At 44.4% G+C, this 12412-nt stretch overlaps 2 protein-coding genes across 2 annotated transcripts in view; one reads left to right on the forward strand and one right to left on the reverse strand.

The window, feature by feature from the left end:
* The window catches only part of LOC115410265 (aggrecan core protein-like), a 24665-nt gene extending 16604 nt beyond the window's left edge, over window positions 1-8061 (reverse strand). Inside the window, 4 exon segments of the mRNA XM_030121836.1 lie at window positions 151-442; window positions 2596-2687; window positions 3253-3347; window positions 7961-8061. Of these exon segments, the coding sequence (XP_029977696.1) occupies window positions 151-442; window positions 2596-2687; window positions 3253-3340 (472 nt within the window). The 5' untranslated portion in view covers window positions 3341-3347; window positions 7961-8061.
* A 3348-nt stretch (window positions 8062-11409) lies between these two features.
* Window positions 11410-12412, forward strand: part of ppip5k1a (diphosphoinositol pentakisphosphate kinase 1a) — a 41938-nt gene continuing 40935 nt past the window's right edge. The window contains 1 exon segment of the mRNA XM_030122526.1: window positions 11410-11459. The gene's annotated coding sequence lies outside the window, so the exon portion shown is untranslated.

Raw genomic sequence — 12412 nt, forward strand, 5'->3', positions numbered from 1 at the left:
CATGTTTCAGAAGTTTACCTCCGAAATTAGAAGAGGCCATTTGGTAAAACATTTGTTGGTAAATTACTCTTTAATAGTCAAATATAATGGCATGATAATTAAAACATTTCTATGAATGATGACTTTTCTGGCTTGTGGGTTCTTCTGTACCTTGGACGTGGACGTGGACCAGGTCGTGGTCGTCCTCGATGCCGTGTTGGACTTCACATCGATAAACCCCGGAGTCACTGGACCGGAGCTCTGAGAGCCGTATGCTGGCGTCGGTCGGGGTTGCGGGGTATCCCAGCAGCTGGACCCGGTCCAGGTAGTTCTCTGTAATCCGGATCTGATCCTCCAGAGCCACTAGGACTGTAGTGACCTTGTCTTTGGTAACCAGGCTCCATTTGATGCGATGAGACAGGGGGGCGATAAGTGGGGCGCCAGGGTCTGGGACCGTGTGGTCCTGAAAGAGGCGTCATTGAACATCAGGTACTTTAGTGTTTTATTCACCAAGGCCCTGGTCCATTCAGAGACAACACAGAACCACCAGATCAACATCCTGATCGCCCCGTGGCATTATGGGAGGCAGGTTTTCCACATGGTCCAGACTGAGATGAGTCCTGTTTCCACTGAGCAGCAGAAGGTTGGATGTGGAAGAAGAACCAGGATGTGGCAAAAAGAAAAGACTGAAACCAAGCCAGGGATGGTCCTGGTTCTAGATCAGGTCCACGTGGATCCATCCTGATGAGGACCGTTACCATGTGAACCAGTCTGGGAACTGGTTTTACTACTTAACTGAATAAACACTTCATGCTGAAATAGTTTATCATCATCTAAAATGTAAAAGATCGTGGAAATAAAATGATCAGTGGAGTCGAAGCCTGAGGCTGTTTTTCTAATGAAGACCCAGAGTTTATGAAGATCTGGACCCATGAATCCAGAACAGGACCGGGACTGGAGAGAAAACCAGTAAACCAGGAAAATAACAGAACCTGTAAACAATAATCCACATGTTCTGTCTTAGTTTCTGTGACGCACCACCCTCAGCGGTGTTAGCAATTTATGTTAGTTGGTTTTGTTTACTTCCTGTTTTGTTTCGGTGAGGGGTTTTGTTCACTTGTGTGCACTGTGTCTGTCTTGTCTGCATCCTCCCTGATTCCCTTGATTGTCTGCACCTGGGGCTCATTATCTCATTCCCTTTATATACCCTCCTCTCCTCGTGTCTGTTGTCAGTGCGTCTTTCATGCCATGCCGAGCCAAGATCTCTCTTGACCTTCTCCTGTTCCTCTGTGCTGCTTTGTCACGCTCTTATTGTAAGTTTATTGATTCCACAATTGTGAAGACCTTTTTGTTAGTTTTTTGAAACCTTTTTTGAGAAAACCTTTTTGTTAATTTTTGATACCACGATTGTGAAGACCTTCTTGTTAGTTTTTTGATACCTCGTTTAAGACCTTTTTGCTTAGTTTTTGATACTTCGTTTGAGAAGACCTTTTTGTTAGTTTTGATTCCACATTTGTGAAGATATTTTTGTTCCTTTATTTTTGTGAGTAAATAAATACTCAAACTGAGTTCCACCTGCCTCTGTCTCATGCATTTGGGCCCCAAGCCTTGTGAATTTGTAACAGTTTCATTGTGGAAAAAATACAATTAAAATCATGAAAATATCAATAACCTGAACAACCTGAAATGTCTTATGAAAATAAATACAATTTCAACAAGATTATGTCTCAGCTTCTTATTTACACAAATTGTATAGAACACAGAGGATCTAAAATAGGCCAAATATCCAGAACAGGCAGAACACACTCACACCTTCAGGTGGTTCACATTTAAACTATACGCTCATCACATGGCCTGGACTGGTCCCATGGGTCCTGTTTGTTCAAGACCAAAGACTGGGTCAAAAACCAAACACTAGACCGAAGACCAGACCAAAGACTAGACAAAAGACCAAAGACTACAAAAAGAACAAAGACTAGGTCAAAAACCAAAGACTAGACCAAAGACTGCAAAAAGAACAAAGACTAGACCAAAGACTAGGTCATAAACCAAAGACTAGATGAAAGACTGGACCAAACACTAGACCAAAGACCAGACCAAAGACTAGACCAAAGACCAAAGACTAGATGAAAGACCGGACCAAAGACTGGATCAAAGACCAGACAAAAGACCAGAACTTCAAAAAGCACAAACAGTAGTTGTGAAATGAACTGACCAACCTGAGGGAAAATCAGCTGATGAAGATGTGACTGAGGAGCCCACAGACTTCAAGAGGATGATGACAAAGTTCAAGTGTCACAATAAAGTATGAGGTATTTATAAAGCACTTATCACAGAGAAAAACTCACTAAGTGCTTTACAGATTGAAGGACATAAGACGACACAAAAAATATGTGAAACTTTGAAAAAAAGAAAGGAAGGAAAAAGAAAGAAATGGAATTAAATATGTTTTATGAAATGTGCATCTAATTGAATCAGTTTTTATTTACATTTTACACAACATTTGAGAATCGGGGTCGTTCAACATCAGGAAAACATAGAAGTGTCTCAGTTTATCAGAACATTTTCAGGTTTTAAACATTACATTAGAGTCAGAGTGAGAGTGAAAGTCATCACCTGGAAGAAACAGGGCAGGATGATGGCTGAACCCAGCAGGGGGCGCTGAGGAACCTCCAGAGGAACAGTCACTGTCAGAACATCCTCGGGGTCTGGAGGAGGAGAGGGAGGAGGAAGAGGAAGAGGAAGAGGAGCGGGAGGTAAGAGGAAGAAGGAGGAGGTGAATGTGAAGATCATTCCAAATTATCATATACATGTTCTTTTCTGATGTTTCCATATAAATCCTGTATTTTCTTATATTTAATTCTCTGATCATGTAAATGTTCATTCAAACTCAGACTAAATTCAAAGGTTATTTTTATGAATAACAGAGAAAGCTGACTTTTTCAGTAAAATATCTCACCAACGTAATTATTATCAATATCAATGAGTTTGATTTCTGTGACATTTTCTTAATCTCCTCTTATTTTGCTGCTTTCATTCTTGTCTTGTGTTCTGATCCTCTGATTGGTCCGAAGGTTTGACTGAAACAAAAATCAAGTGTTTTGCTTAAATGTGATTTATTAATTTGTCAATAAATGCATTTGAAACTGATGAAGCGATTCTAATGGAAACATGAACAAACATGACCAAACAAAATAACATCTGGTCAAAGCTTCTGTCCAGACTAAAGACAGAGACCAGAGACTGAAGGAAGACGAACAGGGTTCAACTCACCCAGGAAGGACTGCTCCTCATAGACGTAATCAAACGAAGCCCACATAAGCTCCACCCCCATGGAAAACAGCACCACCCACCTGAGCATGGTTCACCTGGAAATGGAGACATAGGTCACAGGGTGGAGGAGGAGGACGGACAGCAGGTAGGAGACAGGTAGGGGACATGTGGGAGACAGAGACAGGCAGGGGACAAGTAGGAGACAGAGACAGGTAGGAGACAAGTAGGAGACAGAGACAGGCAGGGGACAAGTAGGAGACAGAGACAGGTAGGAGACAAGTAGGAGACAGAGACAGGCAGGGGACAAGTAGGAGACAGGTAGGAGACAGAGACAGGTAGGAGACAAGAAGGAGACAGAGATAGGTAGGGGACAAGTAGGAGACAGGTAGGAGACAGAGACAGGTAGGGGACAAGTAGTAGACAGGTAGGAGACAGAGACAGGTAGGAGACAGGTAGGAGACAGAGACAGGTAGGGGGACAAGTAGGAGACAGGTAGGAGACAGAGACAGGTAGGGGACAATAGGAGACAGGTAGGAGACAAGTAGGAGACAGAGACAGGTAGGGGACAAGTAGGACACAGGTAGGAGACAGAGACAGGTAGGGGACAAGTAGGAGACAGAGACAGGTAGGGGACAAGTAGGAGACAGAGACAGGTAGGGGACAAGTAGGAGACAGGTAGGAGACAAGTAGGAGACAGAGACAGGTAGGGGACAAGTAGGAGACAGGTAGGAGACAGAGACAGGTGGGGGACAAGTAGGAGACAGAGACAGGTGGGGGACAAGTAGGAGACAGGTAGGAGACAGAGACAGGTAGGGGACAGGTAGGAGACAGAGACAGGTAGGGGGACAAGTAGGAGACAGGTAGGAGACAGAGACAGGTAGGGGACAAGTAGGAGACAGGTAGGAGACAAGTAGGAGACAGAGACAGGTAGGGGACAAGTAGGAGACAGGTAGGAGACAGAGACAGGTAGGGGACAAGTAGGAGACAGAGACAGGTAGGGGACAAGTAGGAGACAGGTAGGAGACAGAGACAGGTAGGGGACAAGTAGGAGACAGAGACAGGTGGGGGACAAGTAGGAGACAGGTAAGAGACAGAGAGAGGTAGGGGACAAGTAGGAGACAGAGACAAGTAGGAGACAGAGACAGGTAGTGGACAGGTAGGAGACAGAGACAGGTAGGAGACAAGTAGGAGACAGAGAAAGGTAGGGGACAAATAGGAGACAGGTAGGAGACAGAGACAGGTAGGAGACAAGTAGGAGACAGGTAGGAGACAGAGACAGGTAGGGGACAAGTAGGAGACAGAGACAGGTAGGAGACAAGTAGGAGACAGAGACAGGTAGGGGACAAGTAGGAGACAGGTAGGAGACAGAGACAAGTAGGAGACAGAGACAAGTAGTGGACAAGTAGGAGACAGGTAGGAGACAGAGACAGGTAGGGGACAAGTAGGAGACAGGTAGGAGACAGAGACAGGTAGGGGACAGGTAGGGGACAAGTAGGAGACAAGTAGGAGACAGAGACAGGTAGGAGACAAGTAGGAGACAGGTAGGAGACAGAGACAGGTAGGGGACAAGTAGGAGACAGAGACAGGTAGGAGACAAGTAGGAGACAGAGACAGGTAGGAGACAAGTAGGAGACAGAGACAGGTAGGAGACAAGTAGGAGACAGAGACAAGTAGGAGACAGGTAGGAGACATGTAGTCAGCTGTGGACTGGTTTATTCCTGGCATGTGTTTGTGTGTTTAAAAACACTGTTGCTCTTTGTGACCCCCCCCGTCCTCTTCCTCCTCCTCCTCCTCCTCCTCCTCTTCCTCTCCCTCCTCTTCCTCTCCCTCTTCTTCCTCCTCCCCCTCCTCCTCCTCCTGTTCAGACTAATGGATGTAAAGTGGTCTGGTTCTGGTTCCAGGTCTGTTCCTCTTACAGAGGCTCTGCTGTGGTTCAACCTGTCCACATAAAGCTGGTATTTAACGTCCCGGTCTGAGTCACCGGGGGCGGGGTTTCATCTGTCACTTAATGCGACTCCACCCTTAAAACGATGCCGACATGAAAAGGCCTCCTGACGTGGCTGCGTCATTAACGTCGTTAACGTTCCACTGACTCGTGTTTTCTCACTGAGAAACAAGGAGCTCAGTCTGAACCTGTGGTTTTTCTGTTATTTCAGTTCAAGAACACTTTCTGCTGCTGTTGACACTTCATTAAAGTCAGAAAAACACCAAGAACACAGTAACAGGAGGTGCCCACGGGTGGAGCTGTGGATGGACAAGGACTCCTGCTGATGGGGCGTTCAAGTGTTTCCTCTGTGCTGGTGGTACGTTCAAGTGTTTTCTCTGTGCTGGTGGTGCGTTCAGGTGTTCTCTCTGTGCTGGTGGTGTGGTCAGGTGTTCTCTCTGTGCTGGTGGTGTGTTCAGGTATTTTCTTTGTGCTGGTGGGGTATTTGGGTGTTTCCTTGGTGCCGGTAGTGAATGTGGGTGTTTCCTTGGTGCTGGTGGTGTGTTCAGCTGTTATCTCTGTGCTGGTGGTGCGTTCAAGTGTTCTCTCTGTGCTGGTGGTGCATTCAGGTGTTTACTCTGTGCTGGTGGTGCATTCAGGTGTTTTCTCTGTGCTGGTGGTGCATTCGGGTGTTTTCTCTATGCTGGTGGTGCATTCAGGTGTTTTCTCTATGCTGGTGGTGCATTCGGGTGTTTTCTCTATGCTGGTGGTGCGTTTAGGTGTTTTCTCTGTGCTGTTGGTGCATTCAGGTGTTTTCTCTGTGGTGGTGGTGCATTCGGGTGTTTTCTCTATGTTGGTGATGCATTCGTTTTTTTTTCTCTGTGCTGGTGGTGTGTTCGGGTGTTTCCTCTGTGCTGGTGGTGAGTTCAGGTGTTTTCTCTGTGCTGGTGGTGCGTTCGGGTGTTCTCTCTGTGCTGGTGGTGCGTTGAGGTGTTTTCTCTGTGCTGGTGGTGCGTTTGGGTGTTTCCTTGGTGCTGGTGGTGCGTTCGGGTGTTCTCTCTGTGCTCGTGGTGCGTTCAGGTGTTTTCTCTGTGCTGGTAGTGCGTTCAGGTGTTTTCTCTGTGCTGGTGGTGCGTTCGGGTGTTCTCTCTGTGCTGGTGTGTTCAGGTGTTTTCTCTGTGCTGGTGGTGTATTTGGGTGGTTCCACAGTCATAGAACTTTCTGTTTCTGGTTCACATGTAAGAGGATCTGTGACATTTGACCTCCTCAGGGGTTGGGTCTGGTTTTTGGGCGCGTGCAGAAGTTGATTAGTGGTTGTTTCCTTCACACTGTGGCCATTGAGTGGGTCTGGGGGAGGGGGGCCCATGAGGGCCCCACCCACAGAGACCCGATCAGTCCATAAGAACTGGTCTGTTCCACCTGAAGCCGAGGTTTACGAAGGCTCTGAACACAACACAGCCACACTATTCACTCATTCACTCACGAAGCAGGAAGTAACCATATTTGGACCAAATGGGTGGAGCTGTGGAAAGGTCAGCTAATGCCAAACATTAGCTTATTGACTCAATGAAACAGGAAAGTTCATCAAAGTCATCAGTTATTTTACATCATGTAAACGATGAGTCAGAAATAAATTTGTTTTATACCATAAACAGAAGCTGATACCTGTCAATTGCACCTGTCAGTCACACCTGTCAGTCACATCTGTCAGTCACACCTGTCAGTCACATCTGTCAATCATACCTGTCAATCACAAACAAATGATTTTGAGTGTTGGTCAAACCTCAGTGTCTTCATATTTTTCCAGACTCAGTGTACGTCTATGGGAGTCTGGGTTTATAGAGCAGAACCTAGTGGCCATCAGTGGTATGACACCTTTAACCCTTTAAATACTGTTGGATACAGTGTCTGCATGGGCGGGGCTTAACTTCAGCAGCCGTGGAAACACAATAAAAGGAAAATTAGTCAAAAGGACAATATTTTACACTTATAAAGATAGCCATGGGATGTTTTTCCAATGAGTTCAATAAAATGTATTAAATAAATTTATTAACTGAATGTAATGAATGTAATGCAGATGTTGATTAAATAATTAATTGATTAATTAATGCTGATTTCTCTGAACCATCACAGCTGTTTTAGATGAAAACAATAGAACGAACACTGCAGTTCTTCTACTGCAGTTATTAGTCTGTTTATTTATGAAAAATACTACAACAATAAAGAATCAAATACATGACAACAATAACAACAATAACAACAATGATAATAATAATAATAATCAGTATATTCATACATTGATCTAATATAAATGTTTAAAACTGTTTGTTTTACTTTTGCTGCCTCCTTCTCTCTCTCTCTGTTTCTTTTATTACATTTTCTTTTTATTTTGTTTCTTCAGTTTAATTGTTTTTCTCTAAAACTAGTTTCGTATAAATATGGACTAAATCAGCTGTGACTGAACTCTGTTTAAACTATTTGTGTTTGTTTTTTCATCTTTATTTCCTAAAACATAAATTCAGATTTACATGTGATTGATTTTAAAGATGCCTAAACAGTTTCATCAGCAGGTTTGAAAATAACTGTGGACACATTTAGACACAAACATCATCGAATATGTTTGTGTTTTGTCAAAGTTCTTGTCTTTGTCCTTTCCTGTGTTTTCAACTGTCCTTGAACACAACACCTTTCAGTTTTAGGTGAATGTGGTGAATGTGTTAAAGTTGAGTTTATGTTCCAGTTAGTGTTGGTTCTGTTTGAAGGATAGAGCAGATGTTCTCCTACCTGTTCCCCTGTCTCTTCTTCTGTGGTTCTAAGTTCAGTCCTGGTGGTTCTGGTCCAAGTCCAGTAAGTCCAGGTCCAGCAGCTGAGGCTCAGGATGCTCTGGTCTGAGAAGAAGAAAAGACCTGGAGCAAAAAACTAGAACCAGAAGAAGAGGGAAACGTCAAGTTAGAACCCAAGAACCAGGAACACGGACCGCCCACATCCTGCCTTCACAGTAAAAGCCCATGGAAAAAAAAACACACACGGAACGTAGAAAACACACACACACACACACGGAACATCCAAGACACACACACAGAACGTCCAAAAAAAACCCACATACACATAGAATGTCCAAAAAAAAATCACATACATATAGAACGTCCAAAAAAACCCCCAAAACTCCACACAGATAGAATGTCCAAAAATACATACACATAGAACATAAACAAACATCCACTTAAACATGTACAGACGGACACATGGGTCCAGTCCAGGGACAGAAACTCAAAACGTCCAACAGAATACAGTTGAAATGAAACAACAAAACAGTGAAGATCTGTTCAACAGGTGGACTTTTATTTTGAAAAACAGCAGCATCTTCATATTTGAAAGTGGACATGGTCTACAGATGGACATGGTCTGGAGGTGGACATGGTGTGGAGATGGACATGGTCTAGAGATGGACATGGTGTGGAGATGGACACGGTCTACAGATGGACAAGGTCTGGAGATGGACATGGTCTACAGATGGACATGGTCTGGAGGAGGACATGGTCTACAGATGGACATGGCCTCTGACCTCTGATCCTAAATCTTCTCATATTTGCGACCCCGTCCCCTGTCGTCTGAACTCTGATTGGAGGCTTGTATTCTGATAGTCTTACAGGAAACGTGACTTAATGCGATGTGCAGGAAAAGGTGTGTTGGAGCCACACACAGACGCCATTCATTCACATGTGCATAAAAACACAGAGCTGAACAAAGACCCTCCTTAAGGCAGCGGTTTCAGGTGGAGGCGTGTCCAGGTGGAGGTGTTTCACATGTCCACCAGCTGAACTCCTACAAACACACTCAGTATTTATAGAACAAAACACAGCTCACAAGCACAGCAGCACATCTGATGGGTTTATATAAGAGATGAGGAGGAGGAGGAGGAGAAAGATGAAGAGGAGGAGGATGAAAAGGAGGAGGAGGAGGACGAAGAGGAGGAGGAGGAGGGAGATGAAGAGGAGGAGGAGGATGAAGAGGATGAAGATGACGAGGAGGAAGATGAAGAGGAGGAGGATGTGGAGGATGAAGAGGATGAAGAGGAGAAGGAGGAGGATGAGAAGGATGAGGAGGATGAAGAGTATTAGGAGGATGAAGAAGATGAAGAGGATGAGGAGGATGAAGAGGATGAAGAGGAGTTGGAGGATGATGGTCTATACTGGTCTGTGCCAGTCTATACCAGTCTATACTGGTCTATACTGGTCTGTACTGGTCTATACTGATCTGTACTGGTCTGTACTGGTCTATACTAGTCTCATAGTGTGGAGATGGATCAGGTTCTCCATACTCAGTCTGGTTGTCCTGGTCTGACCCACTGCAGGGCGTCACCTCCTAGTCCAGTGGACGGAGGCTAAAAGGGTGGGTGGGCGGGGCCCTCACAGAGGGCTTTGTGACCAAGGCTGAACATGAGAAGAAATAAATAAAACATGTTGATGTCGTCAACTGTTAAAGATCTGACACAAGAAAAACATGTACCAGTACAAATGAAAAGTATATGAATGAAGCACACAGCACAAATACTGGACCACTGTACCGGATGGAGTACTACAGAACACCAACAGTACCTGTAAGCCAAAGGAAACAAGTAACCTAAGGGAATGAAGATGAAAAAACATTTAACTGGATGAAAAAACATTTAACAGGATGAAAATGATGTTAAAAATAAAAACAAAATGACACCAATGAAAAAACAACATATTTAATGAGATGAAACACAAAAACTAAATGGAACAAAAACATAATATGAAAAAAGGTAGAAAAAACCAATAGTAATAATTGTAACATGAAAAAAAGATGAACATTAAAAATACTGAGATGAAAACGATGTAACGTCATAAAAAACAGTCGGTTCATGACGTTGACGTTGGTTCTTTTCACTGTTTATTTTGCTTGAAACGGCGTCCAGAGGCTGAAGGTGTTTATGAGTCAGGGTACAGTAAAGACACACACACACGCAACACACATGGGGGCGTCATGGTGGACAGTGGTGTGGACCCCTCATTGGCAGTGGGGGGTGTAGACCCTTCCTTGGCGGTGGACTACAGCAGACTCCTTTCATGCTGTCCACAGTGACCTCATGGTGTCCAGGTGTGGGCCCCTCCCTCATGGTGGACGAGGGTGTTGACCCCTCCCTGGCAGTGGAAAGGGGGGTTGGTGGTGGTGGGGGGTGGACCAATCCCTCTTGGTGGACAAGGCTGTGGACCCCTCCCTCATGGTGGACGGTTGTGTGGACCCCTCCCTCATGGTGGACGGTTGTGTGGACCCCTCCTTGGCGGTGGACTACAGCAGACTCCTTTCATGGTGTCCACGGTGACCTCATGGTGTCCAGGTGTGGGTCGTGGATCCGTGTCAGCCGTGTTGCCATGGCGCTGAGCTCCGCCCACACAACACAAACACCAGGAGTTTCCTGTGGGTTCAGTCCAAACACAGACTCAGTTTAATGAACAGAAGAAAGTGCTGTTTATGTCCCTGAACCAGGGTGGTGTCGTCATGACGACTACAGATGAACTCAACTAGTCCACTGGGTTTGAGCTGACGACAAATATTTATGCTCATACTGTTGACTTTATTCTGTTTACGCTTTTATTCTGTGTTTTTATTGGGGTTGTTCTACTTTTATTCTGTGTTCTATTTCTAGTCCGTCTGTCTGTCCTGCACCAATGGGGGACCGTTTTCACAGAATGACTGGACCCCCACCACAGACATTTATCTGATCTGATCTTTTACAGATTAAACAACATTTGAATGGTAATGCTGAGCTTTTATTCATCAAAAAAGGTTCTATTTATTAAACTAAAGCTCTGATTTGGCAGCAGTCAGACGTCAACATAAAATATAACATGTGTTAAACACAAAAGCCTGTGTGTGTTTTCAACTCTTATCAACAAAGAAAGAGTTGAAATATTATATTTATAATTATATCCATATACTGTTGACCCTTGTGTATCCCTCTAATTTACTACCCCCCCCCCCCCACCCCCACCCCCCCCCCCACACACACACACACACACACACACACACACACACACACAGTATTTTTGTTTTATTTCGTAGCTTTTTTTTAACTTTCGCTAGAGGTCGCTGGCATTTCAGTATCAGTGCTCCGACGTTTGCAATTGGCTTGCACCGATTACGTCACACCTTCGCTCAGTTTTTTCGCTTTCCCATTGGCTGTGTGTGACGTCCATCGCTGTGTTCTGTATAAAACATCGAAGCGCCTGAAGACAGCGGTACAAACTGCAGCCGAGCTGTGAGTAATTGATTAAATTCACTCATTAATGTCTCTACTCTTTATTACAACTCACCGACGAGCTTCCGGCTGAGCTTCGACAGAAGCACCAACCGCTGTCATTAGCTCTGAACACGGATAAGATGGCGCTCTGAGACCTGTTTACACTGTCATGTTAGCTGGATGTTAACGTTAGCTGTATGCTAACATTAGCTAACATTAAGGACTGCTAACACTGGCAAAAGCTAACAACATTAATCAGTGGTTAAACCACAAAGTCACTGCTTCACTTCACTAACGTTACGGAGTTATATGTATTAAGCCTTTTAAAACTGTTGAATTTTAACATTTAAGTCTTTGCTAACATTTGAGCGCTAAATACAGGTGGTTTATATGACGTTGTAACGATGCATTAGCAGGATGTTAACAGGAATTTGACAGGTGCAACGACACAGATAAACCACTGATAAACACACTCTGTTATATTGGTAGATGGACAAGAAAGAGACATTCCACAGATAAATACATTAAGTTGCACGATACGATTCCATCTGTTCAACGGTGAATTCACGGTAAAATGACCTTGTTTGAAGTAACTGCACTGCAGTGTTGTACTAATACTCCAGGGCTAGTAGGCTAGTACTGTCCTCCAGAAGGCCATCCTGAGTTAATGTAAAGGCAAAGTAGAGAAGGACAGGGGACACGTATTGGACAGTTAAACTGAAACATCCAACATATTGTCCTGTTAAACTGATGAGACTGAATCCACTCCTGATCCAAAGTGAACCTTCTTCTGCTTCACATCATCAGCCTTTCACTGTAGGAAACAACATCTGCTGATGTTGGAAACCATGTCAGTCCTCCAGGACCATGGGCCGGTCTCCCACACACAAGTGTCTGCTGGAAAATGTTGACTTTTTGACCACTGTATCAGTCTGTTGTACCCAGAGGTTGGAAGACATGAACGTGCACAA

The sequence above is a fragment of the Sphaeramia orbicularis genome, chromosome 3 (genome assembly GCF_902148855.1).
Source record: "Sphaeramia orbicularis chromosome 3, fSphaOr1.1, whole genome shotgun sequence".
NCBI lineage: Eukaryota > Metazoa > Chordata > Actinopteri > Kurtiformes > Apogonidae > Sphaeramia > Sphaeramia orbicularis.